This window comes from Centropristis striata, chromosome 13 (genome assembly GCF_030273125.1).
Source record: "Centropristis striata isolate RG_2023a ecotype Rhode Island chromosome 13, C.striata_1.0, whole genome shotgun sequence".
Taxonomy (NCBI): Eukaryota; Metazoa; Chordata; class Actinopteri; order Perciformes; family Serranidae; genus Centropristis; species Centropristis striata.
The window spans coordinates 9,554,330-9,582,315 of record NC_081529.1 but is presented as its reverse complement, the minus strand read 5'-3'; the positions used below and the strand labels follow the sequence as shown (position 1 = coordinate 9,582,315).

General features: G+C 39.7%; 1 protein-coding gene across 1 annotated transcript in view; it reads left to right on the top strand.

Annotated features, from left to right (window-relative positions):
- The first annotated feature begins 4,391 nt into the window (after nucleotides 1–4,391).
- The window catches only part of LOC131983103 (microtubule-associated serine/threonine-protein kinase 1-like), a 72,375-nt gene continuing 48,780 nt past the window's right edge, over nucleotides 4,392–27,986 (top strand). Inside the window, exons 1-2 of the mRNA XM_059347702.1 lie at nucleotides 4,392–5,237; nucleotides 17,973–18,001. Of these exons, the coding sequence (XP_059203685.1) occupies nucleotides 5,199–5,237; nucleotides 17,973–18,001 (68 nt within the window). The 5' untranslated portion in view covers nucleotides 4,392–5,198. The remainder of the gene's footprint in view (nucleotides 5,238–17,972; nucleotides 18,002–27,986) is intronic.

The following is a 27,986-nucleotide window of genomic DNA, read 5'->3' as shown; positions in this document are numbered from 1 at the left end:
CAGCAGAAATAAACATGTTTACAGCATGGCATAAAAATGCTTTTGGTCTGTAAAGCTATTTTCCCCGTTCATAATTTAATTTTGATTTAAGTCACTTTTTAAATAATATTAAAGCTTAAAGTTATGCATAAATAAGGGCGTGGCCTTTTCACAGGTGGCTAACTGCATTCAGCCTGCTTCAGCTCCACCCACGCTTCATCTCTTTGCCCATTTTGGATTATCTGGGAGTTAGGAGGCACTGCCATCTTGGCAGCAGCTCCTTTAAGCTTCATTTTGGCTCTTTAGAAACCTATGGATTACATCATGGAGACTATGTCCATATGTTATACAATCTATGGTCTGGACCAAAGTGGTGGTCGGTTGCTCATATGGCTAAAAATGCATTTGCCATGTGTGGAGGTAAAGATAAGGAGAAAAGCATATCAAAAGGCCACTTTTTCTCAGTCAATCAAAGATTGCTTTGCAGACGGCCTATTTTTTGCATTTATTTATTTTTTATTCTACAAAAAAACATGTTTGTCAGTCATTTGAATGCAGACCAACCGCTACCCTGCAGCCTTCCTGCCCATTTCCTTTTGGATCGGTCAGCGTGGGCCGGGTTTGGACGCTCTGTTGCAGATCTCTTGCTGTGGCTGGCACTGATGAGGTCATGGCTGTGTGGGCAGCTTGGACCATATGTTACATAAAAACTGTGTGAAAGTCCTAATCCACAGCAAGGAATTATGCAATGACTTTGCCAAAGGGCCAAGCGCCTGTCAATCACAGAAGTAATGTCATGGGTATAAACACTGCGTTGCCCAGTGTGACCCTTGTCTTTGCTTTTCCTGGCCTCAGGTTTTGTTTTGAGTTGTATCAAACTATCTATCTGGAGGATCTGATATATTGTTTATTATTTTTAGACAGATATATGACTACAGATTGATAAACATTTGTTCATTATAAATACATTCTGTTTATCTAGATACATTATACCTCATACAGATATATGTGAACTATTGATGCAGATGCATTTATTCTCCACATGCTACAATACAGTAATTACTACTTTTGTACAACCATTTGCCCTCTGTATGATCAGTAATGCCAAAATGCACAATATTTTTACCACTTTGTGACGCATACAATGAGTAGGTATAAGCATCCAGGATAGTAAAGTATGGATCTTGGGTCTGTGTTTATGCACAGCAACCTCTTTTCAGTCAATTCAGGGTGGCAGCTATGATGAATGTGACTCATGATTATGTCAGCTCGGTGTGAAAAATATTTTTTTTTTTACAACAGATGCAGGTAGATTTCTAGACGAGTCAAAACATCATTTAAATACATGTGTGTTACTACACATTTTTGTTCAAGTTTTGCACAAGTGACCACTGGAAGACAATGGCAGCATGCCTGAGTGGGACTGCCATTCTCATCCCAACTGTCAAAATCTTTTACTGAAGAAGATTCAGTTTGGGGCGTGTCAGGGACTGTGAGTCACTTCCTGCTAGGTATATGCATGGTGGCTTTTCAAAATAAACTTATGTGTCCACAGGAGGCATTAAAACCACTTGACTAAGGTTAGGGTAAAAGAACAGAGTTTTGCTTAAAAAAGATGACTTCCACAATAAACTACTGGAGGCAGTTACACAGGTGGATCCAAATAACAGCAGTGACTCTTGGTTTCACACAAGACACAAACACTGTTGTCCTCCTCCAACTCATCAGCCCTAGAGGAGCGTCGGCCTTTTACATTATGTAATTTATTCTATAGTGAGCATCATTAGGTTGCATGAAATACTTGCCAGGTGTGTAGTGGATGCAAAGCTTTTAGCCTACTTGGCGAGCTATGCTGTCGGAGTTGTGGCCGGTTCTGATAGTAGAATAGGCAGGGCTATGAAACTACAAGGTGTACTCCACATAACCACACTGAAAGGTCACCTATTCCACCATAAAACAATGTTCCTTGTGCATATCAGAAACCAAAAGACAGGAAGAGAAGAGACAGTAAATACAATGACAGCAGGTAGTAATATTACTTTTTTTGTGGTGGAATTTAGTGACATTTAGTGTACTTTGGTTTGGATGTCCTATTGACTGCAACATATCATATTTATGTGTAGTCCATGAATATTAACACAAGTTATTTACTACAAACCCACATAGCTATCAGCAATTTACAATATTATCTGTCTGTCCATTTAACATTTGGTAGGCCTGTCTTGAACCTAGGAATTGGAAGCTAGTTAGCATAGCATGCTAGTATTAGCAGTGATTTTCACAAGATGTTACTTTTTGTTACCTGCTGAATCATTAAACTGTAGGGAATAAGCAGACCACTGTGACCTCAACAATTGGTTTGTGGTCCTTCAAGACTCAAGTGGCATTTGGCATTCACAGTCTTGTTTTTTTTTGGAACCAAAAGCGACCATTTTTGGATGCAAGGAGCTGGGGGCTGAGTGCTAAGCTAAATGATCAGTTATCAGCTAATGTTAAGGCTAAGTAACTAGCTAAGGCTAGTTAACATATTAATTGGGATGCTAATTTTGGCTAGTGACAAACTATTTTTTACCAGGTAATGTTAAGGCTAGCTAACTAGCTAAAAGGTCCCCTATTCCACCATAAAACAATGGTCCTCGTGAATATCATAAACCAAAACCAAGAGAAAGTAAATACAATTACAGCACATAGAAATATTTCTTTTTTGTGGTGGAATGGGTGACATTAAGTGTACACATAGTTTTGTGGAGTAAAACTTTGTAGTCTTATTGTAACCCTTCCAGCTAGCTGGAACTATCTATTCTATGATCACAACCGGAGCTCAGAATGTAAAATAACAGTTTTGCATCCATCACACTACTGGCAAGTATTTCGTACAACTTAATGTCCAAAATCCCAAACCAACCCTTTAAGCTAATGGGTTAGCCTTGTGCTGAAAGCCATGACATAGCATTGGTATTTGGGGAGTTAGGGTGGGCTGGTGCCACCATATCCACTTCTATGAAACATCCATGGCTTGCACATAATGTTACATTTCTTGAAAATGTTTTTTAATCATCATTATATATTTAAGTAAGTATGTTATAATTCAACAAAATAATATATATTCTATAATTTAATTTATATGTGCAATATTCTCTGTGCAATGGTCCATATCCAACTGCTGACTCTGTCTACAATGTATATAATGTTCATGAAGTTTTTTAATTTATTTTTTGTTTTAATTGTTAATACTTTATTATATTTTTGCTTAGTGTATACTGCTGGTTACTATTTATTGTTACTTTGCTATCCGCTTTGTTGCTCTAACTCTTGAAATTTCCCTGTTGTTTTGACTTTTTTTCCTTACTTCCACTATTTTTGTGACTAATAAAGGAAATCTTATTCTTAAAACTGTTTACATACTGTAACGTATACACTTTAAACCTCTGAAGTCCAGGAGATTTTGGTTCAAATTTGTCAACTTCCTCTGCATTAATTTCTGTCTCTGTTTAGCATCTTTCAGTCTGTCCTTACATCACATGCATGGCTCCTTTTTCTCCACACAAACTGTCTATCGGTCAGATTTTTCATTTTATTTTAATTAACAAAGTATAAAGCTGCCAGGAACCCAAAATACAAACAAAAGACACAAGCGTCTATGGAAATGTACCATTTATACACACAAAATAAGCAGAAAAAAATAATAAATAATAAAACTACAGACAGTCTATTTTCATGTAGATTAAAAACAGTAATAGTTTTCATTGTAGAAAGAAAAGTCACATTTTAAAAATTGTCTACAAACATAAATGGCGCACTGTGAAAGCTCCTATGTTTGCACTTTAACTGGCTTTCTCAGCTTGTCTACATATGATATATAAATAAAGTTATTACTGTAAATAAAACATGTGTATTTTCAATAAATAGATGGACTCCAGATGGTTATGGAAACGGTTCTTAAATTAACTATAGAATATACTGTCATCTTTCTATTTGTTGTTTGTCTTTTAATGATGGTGTTCTCCCTTCATGTTTCTATTCCTTTTCTTCCCAAATGGCATTTTACTGAAAGGCAACTTTCCCACAGCAAGTGTCGGTTTACAGTAAATTCCGTGTCGCTGTCTGTGGTGCTGAACGAGGCTCCAACCGGCCTCCACACACACATATTCACACATTATATTAATCTGCACATTGTCGTCTGAAGAGCTCGAAATGTGAGCTTGAACTATGAACTGAATAATGGCTCTTCATGGTGTGTTTAAAGAGCCTGGTCCCATGTTGTGTGAGCTGTGTGGAACCGGGTCGATGCTCCTTCATTCATGTGAAGAGGAGCGCTGTAGGAGGAGGGGCGAGAGGGAATCCCAGGAAGGGGTTACAAATATCGCGTTGCTGCTGTCGCCCCGTCCAGTCACCAGTTTGAGAGGAAGTGAAGGTTGAGGAGCAACGACTGGGTGAATGAAACGGACGAGAGTTTCAACTTTAAGTGTTTTTTTTAAAGAGTACGGGACTCGCTCTCCTCACTCCCGCTGATGTTGACGGGACCGGACAGGCTCCTCCGCGGCGAATCAGCGGCAATGTCAGCCCGACCGAGGGGCTCAAGGATGAAGCGCGTCTCGGAGCAACGCGGCTCAACTATAGCTACGGTGCAGTAGTGTGTAAAATCATCGCCTGGTTGTTTTCGCCTGCGCTGAGCTTTGAACACGTTGTCCTTTGTGACCAAGAAGCTCACGTTTCTTCAGGAGATTCCTGTGCAACAAGAGAAGAACTCCGGTCCGGCTGATCCTGCATGTACATTGTGTTTGCAGCGATTGTTCAGGCCTCCTGTCTCTCGGCTGGACAGCATCGAAGCGCACAAAACCTCTGGCAAAATGTCAAGGATGCTCCGGCAGGGAGCGCAGACCGCAGAGAGAGCAGCATGACTGGCAACCCTGAGACACAGGACACGGGTCAGAAGTAGGGTTGAGAGAAGAGTTGTTGTTTTAGAGACATTTTAACCCAGACAGACAGAATGGGGCTGCTTGACATTTGTGTATTTTCCTGGGCTTCTTCTACGTGACACTGTGTGCGCCCTTTTTGGCTCAGAGTGCGCCAGGACCCTGCTGCTGCTGTGCGGTTCGGGTGTGAACTGGAGCACCGGTGGGTGCCGCAGATTAAAAGACAGATCGGAGAGGGGGGTCAAGAGATTGTTTTAGTGAGGGGAAATCCCCACCAGGAGCCCCGCCGCTCCTCATTACGCCATGGATGACTCGGGGATAATCCGGCGCCGGAGGCTGCAGGTGAGCTGGTTTGGCCACACAGCAGGCTGGACATTATCATCCTGTGATTTGATGTGACTCTGCTCCTGTTAAACACAAACATTTCATTTTGTACTTTCAGCTGTGGGCCACACAGCCAACTAACTCATTACTAACACCACTCTCGAAATCCACGGTTCCATTACTTTCGATTGTAAATCTCGATTCGATTCAATCATCTTTTTAAACATTTGTTTTGTCAGCCCTGACACCACTCCTGCTTTATTACAGTAGCAGTATTGAAAGCCCCAGTAGGCTGTACATCATGACAATATAAAGACAATGGAGCTGATCTAACCTTAGCATGGCTGACATCATGGTATTTATTAGCTATTCATACTGTCACAAAAACGAATGGCACCAGCTGTCTAAAAAGTATAGCAATGTAACACTTTGATATGTGATCTTAGACTGTATTGCAGTTAATATCATCTGCTGATTATTTTCTTGAATATTCAAATATGTCTTTGGTGTTTAAAGCATCAGGAAATAGTGAAAAATTAACATCAACATTTCTTAGAGACAGAGACAATGTCATCAAATAGATTTTATTTATTGTGCCAGTAATCCAAGTACAAACATATTCACTTTATTGTAATGTAAGACTGAAAAAAGTGTCAAATCCTTGCATTTTTTGCTAAAAATTGACCTAATTATTAATAGTTGCCCATTATTTTTTGGTAGATTGATAATTTAACCAGTTGTCTCAGCTATGATTGCATTATGACTGTAGGAGAAACTCTATGTTTCCTAATGGGATCACATGTCTCAGGTGGTGAGTGCATTGCAACATCATGGTCCCATATATTTGATAAATACCCTCCATGCACATATGATATTCAGCTTTGCTGCAATGTTCCCCAATCATGACTATAAACCTCACTTTATGATCATTTCAGTTAGTTTAGCTCACATACAGTCTTTTTTTTAAACCAAATGCTGGTAATGAATCGTCACTCATGCATACTGAAATGACGTGTCCAAATGACTGTGTTCATCCATTATGAAGCAGCCTGCTTAACCACGGGTCATACACCCCCCTCCATCTTTGTGTGATTCAGTCAAGTGAACTGAGCGGAGATGAGCAGCCTGCAGGCCGGGCGGATAGCAGCCTCCTGCAGGCACGAGTGCATGCGAGAAGTCTATGTGCATTTATTTTCTTTAATATGGTGGTTAATATATGGCTAAAAATGAAGAATTATCAGCTGGGTTGCAGTTAAATTGACCCCTATTACTTTGAACAGAGAGAGAGGGATAGGGAAGAGGGGTATAAAGGAATCAAAGGAGGATTAATAGTGAGGTGTGCTGATGGTTTCATGTCTCATCATCCACAGAGCTCAGCTCACTGCTCCGCTGCTGTGATGTATGACAGGAGCTGCGAGGGAATTAATCATCATAGAGTCCGACTCACAAAGTCTCTGGCATTTTATAGATATAGGCAGGCCAGCTGAATGATTTGGTGTCCCTGTGAATGTGTGTGTGTGAAAGAGAGAGACAGAGACTCATGGGATGTATGCAATTATCTTATCTGCAAGGAGTTTTATACTCATTATTGTGTGTGTGTGTGTGTGTGTGTGCCATGTCACTCCCCTGGGTCTCATCATCCCAACCGTCACTCTCTCCCTCTCTTTCTCGCTCTCTGACACACAACCCCCCCCCCCCCCCCCCCCCCCCCCACACACACACACACACACACACACACACATACACAATCATTCTCTCAGCACCATATGGTGACACACCCCACTTCCCTGCAATTGGGGTCAGGGGTCACACCCATGATGCATTGCTTCAACATGACTAACATGAAATGAACATCTTTGTGCCAGCTGCAATCTGTGACACCACATTTTGCTCGCTGACACACATACAGTATGCACACTAGCATGCATACCATACAAAGTAAATATTTAGAAATAATTATTCTTATTAGGTTTGCATGAAATTGCTGCTAAAGTATATATTGCATCAATCAATCAAACTTTATTTATATAGCGCTTTTCAACACAAAGTGCTTTACAAAAAAAAAAGAATAAAAACAGACAATAAAAATGACAAAACCCACCCCTCCCTTCCCCACATACACATCTGTATGTACACATACACATACATGCACACACACGCACATAGACACGCATGCACACAAACACACTCACAGACTCACACACAGCACATATTGATTGACAGTGTAGAGACATGGCAAGGCACTGAGGATCCAGATGAGGAAAAAAATGTATATGTATTTGTATATGAAAACAAACACTTTTTGTGCTATTGTCTCAAGCATGTCATATTCCTCGATAGTCCATTAATGCCCCACATAGAGTTAGCTGTCATCTGTTAGCTAATTCTTACTGTCTGTCCTTAAACTTTTTACATTTGGGAGGAGTCATATTTGTATGAAAAAATATTTGTACATATTTGTACATTTTTATTTATCATTGGCGTCGGTCCATTGGAAATTGTATTCTTGAATTGTAAAAACGCGCAGCTAATATGTGGCATGGCATTCATGGCGTCAACTAAAATCTGCATCATAGCTTACAACACTTATGAAAGCCTATGGCCCGGTGCCTTAACCTCTAAATTTTGTCAATTTCAAGTCTAGTTTTGAGTTTTTTTATAGAACATGCATCAGTACACCTTCATTCTAATTGAAAGGTGGCATGGTAGCGACTTGTCAATCAAAGGTAGCCACTCCCTTCTCCTCACTTGATGTATTACCTCACTAAACATTTTCTAATGACTTTATGGTCTCAATCACTATTTTTCTTCAATGCAGCAAGATGATCATTTTGTAAATGATGGTCCCACTTCGAGTAAAATAGATGATAAAGCAGGGAATGCTTTAGGGCGGGACTACCTTGTGATTGACATATGGTTACCACAGCAACCAGTCAATTGGGATAGAAGTGTATAAAGCCATATATCCATGGCATTGTGTACTGATTTCTAGCCAAAAAAACTAACTTTTTGAAGTTGAAGTTTTCTTCATTGTTATAACAGGTATGCCATTCATATATAACAAATATGATAAATGGCCGCACAATAAGGAGCACCAGACCATCTAGTATGCATGACACCTCTCAGCCTTTCCCATCAGTCAGCCACTACTATGGATGATGACTGGTCCGCTCACTGTCTTTTGGCAGCAGGGAAATCCTTGATTGATCCCCCTTGTTCATCTCCAGCCCTACTCCCCACCATTTTTCTTTTGCAGTGTGTCCACAAAATGATTTTGACTGGCTGGCTAATCCCAGACAGACAGAGATATGGTTCATAGGTAGCAGCTCAGCTAATGCCATTTCATTATTACTAGGGCTGATTTTATTTCTTTTAGTGCAGGCAAGATGACTTGAAGGACACAACAGGGATGGACCTTTTTAACAGCTTCATCATATGGCAGGGAAATGTGTACCAGGAGACAGAATTCAATGGACTTTGAGTCTGAGTTATGGTTTACTGCCTACATCAACATGTTTAGCCTTTGGCTTATTGAATGGTTGACTGAATTGGATTGGATTGGGATAGATGGATGGAGGGATGGTTGATAGATTCACTGGTTAGCACACCGGCTGACTTCACCTTGCAAAATGATTTATAAAAAAAAACGACATGAATTTCAACATCCTTTACATCTCTGTACATTATTGCATCAGATTACAAAACACTGTTTAGGCTTCAGGCCTTTGGATGTTCTATTGACATTTACATTTAGTCATTTAGCAGACGCTTTTATCCAAAGCGACTTACAGGAAAAAAGGGGAACAATCAAGATATAGTGTAATAAGGGCCATTAGTGCAGCAATAAGTGCTAGTGACAAAAGGGGTAGAATTTTCGCATTTGTGCAAGGAGAGAAGATGCTCTCTGAAGAGCTTGGTCTTCAGGAGTTTTTTTTAAAGGTAGAGAGGGACGCCCCTGCTCTGGAAGGAACTGGTAGTGCATTCCACCAATGGGGAACAAGAAATGCAAAGGGTTTGGCTATTGCAAACGTAACATATTCATATGTAGCCCATGCATGAGTGTTGACAGTTATTTACTACAAGCCCACATAGTTTTAGTTATCAACTATTAACAATATAATCTGTCTGTCCATTTAACATTTGGTAGGCCTGTCTTGTTTGTATTTGAACCTGGAATTTGGAAGCTAGTTAGCGTGGCATGTTAGCATTAGCAGTGATTTTCACAAGATGTTACTTTTTGTTACCTGCTGAGTCATTGGCATAGACTGTGTGAAATAACCACTGTGACCTCAACCATTGGTTTGTGGCCTTAAAGCCTCAAGTGGCATTTTGGCAGTCACAATCTTGTTTTTTGGAACCAAAAGTGACCATATTTGGATGCAAGGAGCTGGGGTGTGAGTGCTAAGCTAAATGATCAGTTACCAGGTAATGTTAAGGCTAGCTAACTAGCTAAGGCTAGTTAACATATTAATTGGGATGCTAATTTTGGCTAGTGACAAACAATTTTTTTTACCAGGTAATGTTGAGCGTGGTGTTCCCCGGGTCCTATGTTCCCCTCTTTGTATGAGACTGGGGAACATAGGACCATTTTCCCCCGCTTTTCCCAAAAAGGGTCCTATGTTCCCCGCACTGTTGCTTTTTCCACTATTACTTTCAGATTCCAAATAGGTCTATGTAGGCCTATGGGCTGTTTGACGCGCATATGCAAATAGGCCTAGACGAGGAAAGATTAGGTCAGGGGTGGCAAACCTGCAGGTCTCAAGCTAACCCTAACCCTAACCCTGCAACAGTGGGGAACATAGGACCCTTTTTCTGAAAAAGGGTCCTATGTTCCCCGGTATGTATTGCTACAGGGGAATATAGGACCATTTTTGGGAAAAACGGGGAACATAGGTCCGGGGTAACATAGGTCCGGGGTAACATAGGTCCGGGGTAACATAGGGATGACCCCGTAATGTTAAGGCTAGCTAACTAGCTAAGGCGAGTTAACATAATAATTGGGATGCTAATTTTGGCTAGTGACAAACATTTTTGGGGGACTCTAGTTATCCTGGATTTCCCCAACATGTTACTTTTTGTTTGTTTTATTTGAAAACTGCAGAGTCATCGGTATACCATGATGTTTCTCCAGCTATAGTTAGGGCTAGCTAGGTAGTGTTGTTAGCAAAGTGCATCAGTGATTCATGTTAACAAATGAATTGGTATGCTAATTGTGGCAAGTGAATTTCTACAATTGTGGTAAAACTAATATCTGTCCACTGGTTTAAGAACACAAAGGAGAAATGTTTACATTAGAATTATGTAGATAAGGTTTATGAAAATAACTTGAATTTCACCATCCTTTTCATCTCTTGTTGCCTAAGGCTGAATGTATTAACAAATGATGCATCGAGTGTGACTCAGAACATGAGGCAATCATAAGCACATACACACAGTACATACACATATATTGTTTGAGTGCTACTATTGAACCATAAACAAGGTTATTTGTCGTCAAAATCAACATGCTTTGACAGAAATAGGCCATCTGCATGTCAGATGCTAAAAAGCCCATTTTTTTTCTATGTCTGTAAACACAAAGTAATTTTAAGGCAAAATGCTTATACACAAACCAGAGACATTACCAGACATTGGCATAATCACCCTCCAGCATTTGAACATTCATTCTTTCTTTCTTTTACACAAACACACATAACACTCCTCTAGTGCAATGGCCAGGACTAACCATCATTTAGAAGCTTAAACCTCAGCTCACTCCCCCAGAGGATGATGCTAAACCTGGATGAAAAGAGCAGTCATTCCAGTCAGAGAAGGAAGCAAATATATAGTGTGGAACTGTGTTGCTTTCTAATCTGTGATCGGTGGGCATGTCATGTTTGTGACAGAGCCTCCCATCTGTTGTCAGTCACCCTCCGCCACCGTCAGACTTCATTAATGGGACTCAAAGAGCTCTAAACCCGCTAACACGTCAGCCTCAGACAGTGTGTGCTGTGACGTGGGAAATGCAGCCATGCAATGACCAATACAGTAGCATTCTGACACACTAATTATACCACAGGAGAATTAGAGAAATCAGAGAAATCAGGCTTCAAAAAATGTCGTAGGAGCCGGAATAATATTTTCTAATGATACATTGTCCTTTTTACTTTGCAGAAATGCTGCACTGTGAGTCACGACGACAGATTTAGCAGCAGACTGGTCTCCTGGCATAATGACCACTAACAATGTCTAGATTGGAATTGGATTGTCTCTTTTGTGCCTCTTTACAAATGAAAATGGAATTGAGGGTAAATTCTGGGAGATACTTTGTGACACTGATTAATTAGAATTATAATAAAAAGAGGGTGACAGAGGACTACTTTAATGGAATTTTTACTGGGTTAATAAAGGTCATGTCACCTGAGGATTTAATAATTGAGCAGGGATATTATCTACAGTCCTCCTGATTCACTGCACACTGTAGACTCAGCTATTATTCTGCATTTTCTTGTTTATTGTCTGCAACCTTGAAGCAGGGAAAGGCCACATGTGAAGAAGGGAAGACGGAGCATCAGATTCATGGTGCCTATTTATTATTTCAGGCACCAATGGATGGCTGCACTTTGTTTAATGTGCCAACTGGTTGTTTTTATTGTCTAGACATGTCTGAACATTAAAGAGCCCCGCAGAGGGACATCAGACAGACAGGGAGCAGATGTTCACAGGTCTGGATTCAGATACAAAAAAGGTATAGCAGTCTGCTGGATTCCACCAATAAGGCTGTGCATTTTTAATTTATTTTTGTCTCTTGACGTTGGACCGATTTCATAATCCTTTGTCATATATGGTATATTCAATTGAAAACTGTACAAAAGCCCAGATTGAGCCGAATTCCATTAAAATAACAAGTATTCCAAAAAGCATGAATTAAGACTTTTCACAAATTGCCACAGTGATGTAGTTATTTCAGCTTCATTTTTACTCTCTAAAATCACAGCAAAATCGATGTATTTTGGACACATGCTAATGTAGTAGTCGCAGTCATCCAGACGCAGTTCCTGGAGAAAGCAGAGAAATGATTGACCTGTTTGCATCACCGAATGATCTTATGAATCATGCAGTGGAAAAAGTATTCCGCTACCTTACTTCAATAAAAGTACTAATACCACACTGTGAAATTACTCCAATACAAGTAAACATCCTGCATTCAAAACTTACTTAAGTAAAAGTACAAATTATCAGCATCAAAATGTACTTAAAGTATCAAAAGCATAAGTACTTGTTATGCAGAATGGACCCACTCAGACTGTTTTATATGTTCTAAATGTATGATATATGATGCTTTTATGTAAGCAGTGTTTTAATTTGACCAAAACAGAGCTCATTCAATTACTTAATATACTGTTATAAGATTTAATTTAAAAAAAGTCTTATCACTTTAAATTGATCATATATTTTATGTTAAATCTCAACCTGTAAAGTAACTAAAGCTGTCAGTTAAATGTAGTGGAGTAAAAAGTACAATATTTGCCTCAAAATGTAGTGAAGTAGAAGTATAAATTTACATGAAATGGAAATACTCAAGTAAAGTACAAGTGCCTCAAAATTGCACTTCAGTACAGTACTTGAGAAAATGTACTTAGTTACTTTCCACCAGTGGAATCGTGGTTGATTTTGTTGACATAAATCAGAACTGGTTAGTCACTTTGGACTGATAAGCTCAGTATTTCTAAAATCCTAGCTGACACTGCCCCCGTGTACAGTTTGTTATGAAGTGTACACATGAAAATAGATTTAATTTCATGTGACATGATGAGGTTTTATGCGGTTGTGTTTCCACTGGACTGTGTAGCTGCTCTGTGAAGCTCTGACTGTCAGGTTTAGTCAGGGCCTGTTTGTATAGTTAACCCTCCTCATCAGTAGGAAGCCTTTCTTAATGTCTCTCGCTGCTCTAAGTCGTCCTCTCCTCGGCTCTGACGGCTCAGGGTCAATTAGCCTGATCAATGAAGGACAAAGTGAAGTGGGATCAATAGGTTGAATATTCAGTTGTCCTTGTAAGGAGGGGATTTGTCTCTCTGTTAATACCTAAACCCTCGAGACAAGTGGTGGAATAGCTTGTGACCGGCTTTTAAGTCAAGAAGTCAAGATTATTATTTCCTATTCTTCTTATCGGTGGAGTGTTTTCCACTCTGGTTCCCATTCTCAGCTTTCTCCTCTAGAGGTTATTGTTATCCGTGACTTAACCTTATGGATGGTGACTGACAACATAAAAATACTTTGCCGTGTTGGAGATTTGTCCTGGTAATACAGAGCTTTCAGGCAACCACACTATAATACATATTTTGTGCTTCAATGGAGATCAGCAGCAGTGGGTCAGTCCATACCAAGGTTATTATAGTTAACGAAAACTAAAGAAATAATGAAAACTAGAATTGAAAAAACATTTTCGTTAACTGAAATAAAAATATAAACGGGAGTTTTTATAAAAACAATAACTAACTGAAACTTTCTTGTGAGGTTACAAAACGAACTAAAACTAAGTAAGATTATTGTGAAATTGTCCATAATTTTCGTCTTTGTCAACTTTTTTCATACATAAACCTTTTTGGTTGATATCAAATCTATTTCATCTATCTGGTTTTATGACTTCATAAATTTATTGGGGCTGAGATGGATCAGACAAAGGAAATAAAGGCAAAATTTATTGTGACACCCAACAAATACTCCATTACAAAAAATAAAAACTAATTAAAACTAGCAAACTCACTCTAAAACCTAATTAAAACGAATTGAATTTGAAAACAAAGAATCACAACGAAATTAAAACTAAAACTAATGAAAAAAAATCCCAAACTATTATAACCTTGGTCTACACACCCCCACATGCTCATTCACTCTCTCTCTCTCTCATACACACACACACACACACACACACACACACACACACACACACACACACACATAATCTTTAACTGTCTGTTAACCTAATAACTGCATTGACTGTGGTTAGAAGAAGGTCGATGCGATGCTAACAGCACGTTAACAGCGTTACCCTGCGTGTGACAGGAGAAGGCGTGAGGCTGCTAATGCATTAATTGCATCTCCTGCTATATACTGTGTGAAATGGCATTTACCATTTTTATTACACACACAGACACACATGGCGCCGAAGGCCATAATACTCAGGCTCAAGGTTAAGGCTGTGCACTCTCAGAAATAGTGTGCAGCTGGGACAGCACCCTCTAAGGCACTGTAAGCAATTTAGGCTGTGTGTGCTTTCAAACATTCAACATACAGGGGGCCTGTTAGGTTAGCTTTTTACCTTTAAATTGGAAGCTAGGTCACGTGGCATGCTAGCATTAGCAGTGATTCTCATAAGATGTTACTTTTTGTTTGTTTTATGTAAACACCTGCTGAGTCATTGGCATAGACTGTATAAACGAAGTAGGCATAGCCACTGTGATGTCAAACATTGGTTTGTTGACTTGGAAGCCTTGAGTCTGGCATTTTGGCCGTGCCATCTTGGGTTTTTTTAAACCAGAAGTGAGCATTTTTGGAGGTGAGTGTGGGTCTAGGGATGACTGCGGGCCGTTAAGGCTAGCTATGAGCAAGGTGTATCCTTATTTCATATTTTTTAAAAGTAATTGGGATTAGTGGTCGACCGATGGGGTTTTTTTTAAGGCCGATGCCAATACCGATTATTTTGACATCAGTCTTAACCTATCCCGATATGTGCTGCCAATTTTTTTTGGGCCGATTCTTGAAGCCGATATTGCCCTTTCTCCCTCCATTTACACGATAAAATGACACAATGATAACAAATGTTACACAGGTCTCAATTTAAACAAAAAAAGAAACATTTATTAACTAAACAAACAAAACATATTAACAGTTGGATAGCAAACAATGTGTTGTAGGCCTGGAGGTGGTGGCGCCTCAGATGATCCACATATTTGATGTGGGGTTTTTTTCTGGTATCAGCAGCAGCTCACCAGAGAATGGCAGATGTTGCACCGAGCCTTGCCCGCTGTTGACTCAGTGAAATGGGCTAATTGATTGGTGAAGGCATGCGCATATCGGCCGATGCCGATACAAGTAAAAAACGCAAATATCGGTTTCGGTCTACTTCTAATTGGGATGGTAATTTTGGCTGGTGAAAAACTAGTTTTCTACTTGGGAAGTTGAGTGCTAGTTAGCCTAGCATGATATAATCAGCATTGATTTTCCAAACAAAGTACTTGGTAAATGGAGTGCACTTATATAGCGATTTTATCCAAAGCGATTTACACTACACACTACGCTCATTCACACACACATTCATACTGGTGGCCGAGGCTACCAGGGCACACTGGTGCCACCTGCCACCATTGGGAATTCATACATATTCATATATATATTCACACACCGATCGGGAGCAATTTGGGGTTCAGTATCTTGCTCAAGGATACTTTGACAAGTAGCTGCCATGGTCGGGGATCGAACCACCAACCTTCCGGTTACTGGACGAACGATCTACCAACTGAGCCACAGCCGCCCCAAACATGGCTTTTTTTGTTTGTTTTACTTGAATACCTGCTGGGTCATCAGTATAAAAAGTGGATACCACCGCGATGTCACTCTTTGGTTTGTGGACTACAATTTTGTACCCCAAGGTTCATTCATTCATTCATTATCCTTAACCGCTTATCCGCACTCGGGTCGTGGGGGGCTGGAGCCGATCCCAGCTGACATTGGGTGAGAGGCGGGGTACACCCTGGACAGGTTACCAGACAGATCAGAGAGCAGATATAGAGACAGACAATCATTCACACTCTCATTCACACCTACGGGCAATTTAGAGTCACTAATTGTTTGTGGACTGTGGGAGGCCTGGAGTACCCGGTGAGAACCCACACTGACATGGAGAACATGCACATTGCTCAATCTACATTAATGTAACCCAGAGAGCAAATTATTGGACCTTAACTAACTATGTGCCATAAAGATACATACAGTATATGTTTTGTAGCCGGTGTTAAGCAGCTGTCTCTTAGAGGGAGCTGTTCCAGTAACAGGCCGTTGCACTACTAAAGGTACAAATTCAGCCCATTATTTCTGACAGTGTGGGCATGAAAGCATGATCTCACTCTTTCCCCTCTCCATCTCTTTCTCACCCTCTACTCCACCCTTGTTTACCTCCGCTGCACCCCCCCCCCCCTCCCCCCCCTCCCTCCCTCCCTCCCTCCCTCCCTATCTCAGCGTGCAGGGTTTTGTAAAGAGCCAGGCTGTGCTGGCATGAGATCTGGCTCTGCTCACACTGTTTTCATTCGGTGCAGTGAGTGTGTGCTGCTGCGTCCAAATGTACTCTGTCCATCTGGGCTCAGGAGATGGGAGGATAGAAGGAGAGAGAGAGAGAGAGAGAGAGAGAGAGAGAGAGAGAGAGAGAGAGAGAGAAGGAAGGGGCCCTGGCTCAAACCACTGGCAGAAATGAACAGCCTGGTTTGAAAACAAACACAGATGCAAATAGCTGATGTGCATACATGCAGTGTTAACCTGGATAGATTCAAATGGCTTTTATTACCTCGTTAGTCTGGATTACAAGATGGCTACTTCTCCAGGGGCCTCATTGTAGCCATGTGAATAAAAAAACAGCCTGGTTGTATTGCAGTGTAGAGCTAGTTAGTCTTTGCATACTTGGAATTAAGGAACTAAGGATGCACAATGTGGATTTTTACAGCCAGTGCTGACAATGACTTGTTTGTAATTGCAGATACCAAAAAGACAGCTGGTAATTTCAATTTTTTTTGCATTTTAAAAGTTCCTATCGGGTAGTTTATGAGAAAAGATGGATGATTTATTATTCCATAAGTCTGACAAAACCAAATCTAACAGACATTAATATTGCTGACACAACAAAAACAATCAGTTCTGACTCATCAAACATTTATTTTTTGCCCAAAAGTTGGGACGTTGTGTAAAAACTTCACTTCACTAAGTGAGATTATGTATTTCTGTCTAGCTTCCCAATATCCTGTTTTAAGATAATTCAAATTAAACTTTACATTTATTCAAAATTTAAGAAGAAAGATGCTCCTTAGCCACTTAATGTTCAATGTCCTTTTTTGTGGGCAGTGGCTGTTTAGGGGGAGATAGCAGGTCAACAATAAATGCCACATAGAAGTGGTGACATGATCTGAAAGCTGTGAACCAATTTGATCAAATTTAGGACTTACATCATCCCACATGAAGAAATCCACAGGAGTCTCAGCTTTCCAGTCATACCCAGTTTTTGTAATTCAAAGCCTGTTTAAGGAACTCGTATAAAGATACGGAAATTGCAAATGTGCACTACATGAAAAAAAACTATGTGGTTTTTGCCTTAAACTGCATGTTATAACAGCATAAAATAGGCATGTATGTAAGAGGAGACTTGTGGAAACCCAGAGAGACCATATTTCATTGAGATAGCATGACGTCAGAGGTCACATGACCGTTTTGAAAATCACCAAAATAGCCTAACTTTGCAGCGTTTTTTTTTCTTTTTTTACAACTTCCCGACACGATATCCTGACATGCTTGGGGTCTTTAGATCCCTTAGATCTTCTGGTTTCTTCAGTATATTCCTAAAATTGAGAAGAAAAACAGCCGTCTGAATTCTAAGTATTTGGCTAATGGCGACTTTAAAGGGAACTTTACACACAAAGCCCATTGTTTTCCTTTATTGCTCAGTGAAAGTGTATATTTTTTTGTACCTGATCTCTCTTTTTTTCTTTTTCTCTGCCTTTCTTCCAGAAGGATTTACCACTGCCTCGCAAGAACAGCAGGTGAGTGTTGCCCTCGTTCACCCCTCCCTCCCTCCCTCCCTCCTGCCTTTTCCCTCGTCTCTGGGGAGAGACTGGCTCTCTCCAAGAAGAAAAACACTGAGAGAAGCTGTTGAGAATGATTTGCACATTGTGTTTTGAGAATGCATGGTGTGGAGTGTGTAGTCCTTGTGTGAATGACGAGGAGGTCGGCTGGAGGGATGCTGGGAGTCTGTCGGAGTCTGATTAAAGCCAGCCGAGAGCTCTGGAGGCTGTCCATGGTGCTGAAAGCCATTCTGCCTTTTGGAGTCGCTCGGTTGCTCGCTCTTTATCTCCCCTCTTCTCTTCCTTTTGCTCAGTTATTAATCTGTTTCTATTACCCTCTCATTTCCAACCCTCAGCTTTTCAGCTCAGCTCTACCTATCCACATTTTCTAAATCCATCCTCTTGCTCTTATTTCTATCTCCCTCTCACACACTTAGAGTTTGTCTGGTTTATCAGTATATTGGCAATCAGCTTTCACAGACATGGGCAACAGAAGCATAGAAAATAAGCTATAAAAACCGACATAGTGATTGAAATAGTAAGTAAACACACACACACACACACACACACAGAACAACTGTGGATACATTTAAAAAGCAATGAAAGAATATTCCCCTGACACAGAGCGACATTTAGCGACATTTTTGACAGCTGTAATTTCAATGTACTTTCCAGTTTGAGATATTAAAGAGAAAAACTATATTTTAAAAATTTTTTTTACAGATAAAGTAATAGTTAAAGATCCAGTGTGTAAGATTTAATGGCATCCGCGGTGAGGTTCCAGCCAACTGAGTACCAAGGTTATTATAGTTACCGAAAACTAGAATTGAAAATACATTTTTGTTAACTGAAATAAAAGTGTGAGAGCTGAGTGTGTGTATTCCTGCTTTGTGGGCTTCCAGGAGAAGCGTGAGTGAAATTACCGTAATGACACCATGTTGGCTGTAAAGAGAAACTTCTCAGCTTTCAGAAAAAAATTAGAATTTTCCCGATAGTGCAAACCGTTTAGTTATTATGGTAAAAGTGTCGCCGGCGCAACACTCTGTAAACTTTGGATGTTGAGCTTTCACTGTGTGCAAGTGAAAATCCAGCAGCGGCTGCAGAATACATGTAGGGGCAACACTGCAAAATCCTTTTTGGTTGGTATGAAATGTATTTATTTAGCTCCAACTAAATAGCTGCTGGTTAGTGAACATGAAGAAACCAAAATTCAAAACACCCGGAAATGTAAGAGTTAATAAACTTTTTAGGGCTGAGATGGATAAACCAAAGGAAATAAAGGCAAAATGTATTATGACCTACAGCGTATTACAAAAAAACTAAAACTAATAAAAACTAAACTAACTTCTAATCTCTAACTTCCAGCAATATTGGTGTTTTTATGGGCCAGTTAGGTAGGACTTTGTGCATGATCTCATCTGATTTTAAAGGAGGGGATTTTTCAGGTACTTTCCAGTGGCTTGCTCAGGGCTTTTAATTCTTTAAAGTATCATAACTTTCACAAACATCCTTTTGCAAGTTCTTTAAAACATATCAAGTTTTTTTCCATACTTTTACTCTGTTTCTGCTTTGGTTCACAGTGATTACTCTTTGCATATCAAGTTACAGATCTTACTTGTAACTAGGGCTGGGCGATATGGACTAAAAGTCATACCCCGATATAGGCTGAAAATTGATATACGATATATATCCCAATATTTTTATCGCAAAGTGAGAGCAAATGTTCAGTCAAAATCTAATATGACATGTCACAAGTAGTTTTATTGAAACCGTTTATTTAAGTGAACATAAATACTGTATAACAACAGGAGTACCTTTTTTTTTTTTTAAATCAAAGCTTCTTAAAGTGCACATTTACATAGAAAAACATCTTAAATAAAAAATAATAAAAAAATAGCCTATGAAATAAAGTAGGCCAATCTTTTTGATTTTTGAGAGCAGAATAACGAACATTACAAAATAACTAAATATGACAAACCTAGTAAGGGCAGCATTTATATATAAAGAAAGAATTTTAAAAAAAACTATATTGATATATGCGATATGGTCTAATTCCATATCCCTTTTAAAAATATGTCGATATATATTTTTTATATCGATATATTGCCCAGCCCTACTTGTAACACACATACATTTTGCTCAGCAAGATTAACACACACTCTATTGGATTAAATACATACACTGTTGTATATTTTTATATTTTCTTACAAGTTGGTGGTGACCAAAGACGGACCCTATCCTGTGTGTGTGTGTATGTGTGTGTGTGTGTGTGTGTGTGAGTGTGAGTGTGAGTGTGAGAGTGAAAGAGAGAGAAGGTTTGAAATGTGGACGATTGCACATAATGTTGTTAGTTAGGTAGTTGATGATCTTTTGTTAAGATGATAGCACATACAGTAGTTAATGAGCTAACAAGGCATGTGAGTTTGCAGGTGTAAAAGGAATAGAGATGGGATGAAGGAAGAAGAGAATTTAATTTGGAAATATAGATCCTTCATGCAGTCAGTGTCTATGTGCAATAGAAACAATTAATGGGCCCCAGATAGTAACTTAACACCCTGCAAAGATATAAAAACAAGAAATGTGTGTGTGTGTGTGTGTGTGTGTGTGTGTGTGTGTGTGTGTGTGTGTGTATGTGTGTGTGTGTGTATGATACTGGACCTCACAAGTACTGTATGTTAGAAACAGGCCTGAAAAGTGACCAAAAAACTGGCAGGGAGACAATGTGATTGGGATTTTTTTGTCTATTGTCTGTTTGTATGTTACCTGATTTTTTACAGCAGTGTAGAACCCCCAGGGGCAAAGACGAGTGTGTGTGTGTGTGTGTGTGGTCACAGCCCACCACCTCTGTCTCCTCTCCATTCCTGTCCCCCTGGCCCATCCATCTTCTCCTCACTGCCCCCTCGTCCCAAGCCATCATGGGTAATCACACATGAAATGAAGCTGCAGACCAACTCTTGTTTGTCTTCTCCTATCCATCTCACTGTTGTCTTTCACTTTCCACCCATACGTCTCATTTTTACCACCATGCCCCCCCTCTCTCTTGAGAAAACTTCCATTTGGACACGGCCTGTCTCCGTCTCCCTCCGCAGGACACTATCAGCCCCCCATCTATTATAGATGAGCTCAGTGTAGTTCGCTTCACATTCAATCTGCCTGCTGCATCCACTCAGGGGTGAACACCATTTAGAATATGCGTGTCTGTGGCATGCATCGTCATCAGTTATGCTTTTTTAATGTTTGACTCCATTCATCATCTGTTTTACAGTTATGTAACTGTGACCTTGTCCCTAAAACATGTCTTCACTTTCTGCTGGTTAACCTCCCTTTGCTGCACTCATTCATGGTGTCCATTGCCTGCAGTAGAAAAGCTTTTAACTCTGCACAGGCATTGAGAGCACAGGGTAAAAAAAAAGAAGAGGAAAACACAAAATAACACTCTGTACCATGTAGGGTTGTCACGATACTAAAATTTTCATAAACCGATACTCAGGATAATATTCGATACTCGATACCATTTTCGATACCACCAGGATAAAAACAAAGACCCCAAAATTTAACAGAAATATTTTTATTAAGAAGAAAAATGCAACATGTAAAAATGAACAGAACCACAGGTTAAATATTTATAATAAAAAACAGTTGTGCAAAAAGAAACTGCAACTATGATAACAAGCTTCAGATACTCAATACTTTTGAAAATGAGTATTGTATCCGGATACAACGTTTTAGTATCGATACTTTTTTGAGTATCGATACTTTTGACAACCCTAGTACCATGGCACCTTAGCCTTGAGAAAACAACCCACAATCTACTTTTGTTGTTCCTCTCTAAAAGACGGACCCACCCTACCCCCCACCCCCCTCCTCTCTCTCTCTCTCTTTCTCTCTGTCTCTCTCTCTCTCTCTCTCCTTTGGTTCATGCCCACACTTGCCCAAACACCAGTGCACATCTAAAGCTTGCAGGAGCTACCGTCTGTGTTGCATTGCGATGACATTCTCCCAGAGACCTGCTGCTTCCTGACTGCTCTCCCTCACCGCTCAGCTGCTGCTCCTGTTGCTCAGAGCTACGCCTAGATATCCAGCCAGCAGCATGTTCCGACGCACTAAAAGGTACAACAACAGGCAGAGCAGTGATGATTTGGTTTCTTTGATGTGAGGTGTAGTGGCGCTGTGAGCTAGCACTACTCCTCTCTCTTTCCACATCTGATTCTTTCCCTCTCTGTGAGTCTACAGCGTCTGCAGTGGACAACACAAAGAGGCTGGAGTTGACAGTGTGACTAGTGTGTAAGGTCACTGTTTGTCTGTGTGTCTAACTTGGTTTCAGATGTCTGCCCTGCTCTGTCCTGCTGAGTGTGCATGTTGAGCCTTAGTGATTTTAGGTGTATTACAGAGTACTGTTACTGTAACACTAATTGTGTGACATTTTGTGTGTGGATCAGGTTGTTTAGCATCAGCAAAAGGTGCGAAAGTTGAATGATGCAGTGCATTCAAGTCAATGTAATGTTACAGCACTTTAACATCTGTTTCAAGAGAAAAGCAGCAATGTGTTGCTATAGTAAGCCCACCATTTTGTTGGTTCTGTATTAGATCTGTAACAGATTCTGTATATAAATGCAGAATGTGTAGGCAACAGGACTATATTGTGATGTCAGAAGCATTCTGGTTTTTATGTGTAGTCCGTTTATAGTCTAAGTAGCATTGACGAATCATGTTTGGGTGGGTAAACAGTCCCTGTGGAGAGCAGTAGCGTTGGAATGCATTGGCTGAATGTAATCTAGGAACCGATCAGCTATCGTCTGAAAGGAATTTAACTTTCCATTAACTTTGCTGACTTAGCTTAACTGGCTACTTGCTAGTTAGTTAGTTGCTTTATGGTCTCCCATAGGAGAAATTTGTTTTGGACACAAGAGAATGTCACATGTTCTCATGTAGCACATCACAAAACACAAACACACACAAAAGGAAGTCTGTTTACATATCACATAAATTCATATCAGCACAGAACACACACACATTTGCACTATTGCACACGCTCTTCCTATTACACATATACCCATAAAACATCATTAATTCTATTACACTGATTATTCTATTGCACTTCCCTATACCAGCGTTTTTATTGCACAATCCCTTTATGAGTCTCTCACTCACATACACGCACTCACACACACACTATCTTGTACTATTCAATAATTTAATGGAGATAGTTATAAAGGACAGTTCGTATCTATTTAACTTGCAGTTTGGTACCCTAAACCTTTTTCCGGGCAACAGCTCATATTTTGCGGCCTTGCCTCCTCACCATCGCCTCAAAGATTTCCTGGAGGGAGGTTCGGGGTGGCATACCCATTATTTTTCCCGGCCGTCCAATCAGATTCTGCAGTTGTGCTTTTTACAGGCAGGTTACCAAGCCAAGTTGTAATCCCGTATCTTATAAGTGATTCAATCGATACCCTATAGAACAACAACATAATCTCCTTATTAACTTAACTTGTGAATAGAGTTGCAAAGGGGTAGAAAATTTCTGGTAAATTTCCAGAAACTTTCCATGGGAAATTAAGCTGGGGAATTTTGAACAAGTAATTATTTAATTGAGCAACAAAAACATGAATGTTGTAACATTTAGCACAAAGCTCAGCTGTGCTGAAGTACAGCTTCACAAAGCTGATGTAGTTCTCTTTAGCATGCTAGCATCTTTCAGAGAATAAGCTTAAAAAAAACAAACACTGACTGTACACTACCTGCTCAGCACCAAAAAAAAGTGAGCAACTAGTTTGTGAGCATTTAGCAGTTAAAGAAGCAAATATTTCCCTCAAGAGTTGGTAGTGACCAAAAACGGAGCTAAAAGAGAGTCAATATTGGACTTCCATTCGTCAGGTGGCCCGAATCAGGACTCTAAATGAAAGCTAGTGTTGCTTTGTGTCTACTAGATGGTTTGGAGCAAATAAACTAACTGTAGTTTCAACCAAGGTTACTATAGTTAACGAAAAACTAACGAAATAATGAAAACTAGAATTTAAAAACATTTTCGTTAACTGAAATAAAAATAAAAACAAGAGTTTTTAAAAAACAATAACTAGCTGAAACTGTATTGTGAAGTTACAAAACTAACCAAAATTATAGTGAAATGTCCTTCGTTTTCGTCTTTGTCAACTTTTTTCATACACAAAACTTTTTGGTTGATATGAAATCTATTTCATCTATCTGGTTTTATGACTTAATAAACTTATTGGGGCTTATGGGGAAATAAAGGCAGCATTATTGTGACCTTATTGAATCTTGCACCCAACAAATACCCCATTACAAGCATTTTCCCCCAAAAAAACCTAATTAAAACTAGCAAACTCACTCTAAAAACTAATTAAAACTAACTGAATTTGAAAACAAAAAACCACAACGAAATTAAAACTAAACCTAATGAAAAAACCAAAACTATTATAACCTTGGTTTCAACCTCTGTGTATTGCAGCTGTGCCAAAGTACAGCTTCACAAAACTGCTGCATCACTGTAGACTCTTAGTCTTGATATTTGACCAAGGTATGTGTCCAAGATACACAGAAATGTCCAGACACTATCATCATACATTAGATTCTTAACACCCAAATGATAAAAATAACTCCAAGAAATAAACTGAGCAACCTTTAAATGGATGAAAAGGGTTAGTCATAGGTTACCTTGAGAATGAGATTTATTTTCTACAATATCTTTGACCCAGGTTATGGTTTTGTTGACTCTGATGAGAACATTAAGTTATTGAAAAGGTGACTCATCATAGTGACATTTTGCAGCAGACCTGCAGGTAGACTGATTCACCGCCTGAAGTGGTCAATCAATGATTACATGAGTCAAAGATGAGTCAGACAGAACTACACGTTTTCCATGGATTTTTCTGCAGTCTGATTCACTTCTGGAGAGGGTGATGTTTTTCTGTAGTTGGCTGATCTCTTGGGTTTTTTATGTGAACATTTTTTTCCAGCTGAAGTTTTCTTGTTTAAGAATCGCTGCAACTGCAAGCACAGAAATAATTTTCCTGCAGGGATCAATGGACTAACACGTTATCCCATTCCTTGAATAAATGAGCAGTATTTTCCTTTGTGCTTATAACTGATACTTTAATCACAGTGATGTCAACAGCCTGAAAATCTGAGCTGACATTCAATCATTGGGGGTTTTATTTTAGGCGGCGGCAGTAGTGGATGTCATGCTGAGTCTCTCAGAATGACTTCATTCTCCCCTGCTGATCAGGGATTAAACCGGCTACTATTACAGCAGAGACTCTCGCTATGGCACACCTGAGCCCGGACACACAGGCAGACAGATGGAAATAACGTGTAAGTCTCCCCCTCTGTAATGCCTGGCACGCTCCTACAGTGGTACTCAAACCCAGGAGGAATCTCTTTGAAAAACCTGTAAATGTGCATAAAGCAGCATGGCTTCAGTATACAAAGAGAGATAAATGCCCAAAATTACTTCTTGTCTGGTTGCTAAAAAGCTAACAACCACAGTCAGTGAATGTGTGATGCAAGTGCAAGTGAATGCGTGATTAACATGATGGAGGTGGAAAAAGAGAGAGGTTGTGCAAGAGGTGAAAGGAGGCAAGGCTGAGATGGAGAGCAGGGCCCTGGGGTGATATCTGTGTCTGCGCTTCCATTAGGGACCAGCTCACTAAGGTTACGTGAGCATGCAAGACACGCATTCTAGCTTTGACTGCTTTTTCTTTCTTTCTTTGGCCTCTCTCTTTCACTTTCTTTCATTGTTTTCCTTCTCCTTTCTTTCTAAATGTTGCCAGGCATAACTGTTATTTTGTCCAATATATGTGTGTAGTTGTTTAGGACTAGTTTTGCTTGTGTGTGTTTTCACAAATCGACCCTCAGCAAAATAATATCTGTCGAATAACAATTGTGAAATCATAGCTCTGCAACCATAACAAGGCTAGGCAGGTATTTCAAGCTTTGGATTTCTCCACATGCGGGTCTGAGTTTGGATGGTGGTGTCTCAGTTTTTTTTCCTTTCCAGAGCCAACAAACAAAGAACAAAGGTGTATGCAACTGATAAAACAGTGTTTGTCTGCTCAAAGCTGCAAATGTTAGCATGCCCTGCTAACCAGCATCTCACTGTAGCAACCAGTCTTACCTCCAAGACCAAGGGGGATATATACACTACAGGCCAAATGTTTGGAAGCAACTTAAATTTTCTGTTCACAATGGCTTTCTTAAAAACCAGTATGGATTCTTTGGATTGTTGGATGTGTTTACTGCATGATCATACTTTACTTTCATTGAATTGAACCATTTTCCTCAATTGACCCTTAGGTATACATTGATGTTACCAGACCATTGCTGAATAAATGTTAACAAAAGGAAAAGAAGGGTTTAGTTTTATGGTTGAGAAGATTTAGAAGAGTCAGCTTCAGAGTCAACTTCAGTGCAAAAGTAAAAAACAAATCACAGTTTGCATTATTCGCTTTAGCTCTTTGGCTTTTGAAGTGTGTTCATATCTCTGACAAACTACCACAGAAATGGCTCAAATTGAAGCAGCTGAGTAAAGAAACAATAGAACAGATTTATACATTAAGGAAAGAAGGATACACAAAGTCTAAGCAATAAAAACCCAAAGGCCTGATAATTATAGTAAACATGTGTTCTAATAAGTGACTCTTTATATAATAATCATGTTTATTTTGTTGCAAAGTTTAGCAATGAAACTATGATCTTTTTAGTACAAATTTGATCTTGCTTCCAAACTTTTGGCCTGTAGTGCATATAACTCACAGCTCCCTAAAATTGAAGCCAAAACATCTGGATCTCCTCCTGGTGGCTGGCTGCAGTACCTGTCATAAACCCCGCCCCCTTCGTGTTGCCAATGGGCCAAACTAAAAACTCAAAGTACACATTAAATAATCAAATACTTCTGTCATTTTAGGTTCTTATCATGCTGATGTTTTCTCAGTGTTATGCTCCTGATAACTTTGATTTTCATTAGTAATTTCATGCTTTAAAATGGGGTTGTAACGTCGTGATTGACAGCTGGCATTGTGATCTGATTGGATTGGTCAGTTAGCCTGGGTATACCCATGCTGCCTTGCATGCTTGATTTAGTTACAAGCTGCAAGACAACATGGTGTCCATGGCCTTTTCTTAGCCCTGCTTTTGGCTTCCAATCAGAGAACGGGGAGGGATGGAGAGACAATTACGCGTACTAATCGACAGACGGAAGCTTTTAGTTTTGTAGTTTTCTTACGGATCCTACAAGGCTGCAGCAGACGGGAAGCCCTCTTTGGATCTAGCTGTAGACGGTGTTCTAGATAGTTTAGAGCCAAAGTTTATTTGAAAAGAAGAGCAATGTTTGGCTTTTATCACCACCAAAAAGGATGCTTTAGCCTTGCTTCCAACAGTATTTGGCAAAAGCCTAATCTACCAACTAGCCCCGCTACTGGCTAAGCTAATGGGGTTTAGCAATTGGCTAAGAGCTACGTACAGACGCTTATGATAAACATTCGTATCGCCCAATTAACGGCTCTGGACGATCGTAAACCACACCTCCTCTATACCTCCTAATAGGTGGTCTCCAGACTATATCTCATTTGTGATATAGCCTGGCTATTGGTCGGGTGATTTGAGCGGGACCTCCAATACAAGATGGCAGCTGCCATATCAGAGATATCTTGGCCAGTGTTGAGGAAGTTTCTTCCAAAATGTAATATATTGCAAGTTACTATTTACACTCATTAAAAAGAAATAAGTCACATTACATTATTACTGTCTGAGTAATGCTTTACTCGACTTTTGCGTCTTGACAAACATCATGTGTGTAATCCACAGCACTATTCAACTGGGATCCAAAAATGATTAGACTTGTTTGCTTTTGACAAGGTTGCATGGGGGACATCGGAAGGACAGAGTTTGCCTGGTTGGGCTTTTGTTGTGATTGACATTGGACTATGATGATATATGATTGACTATG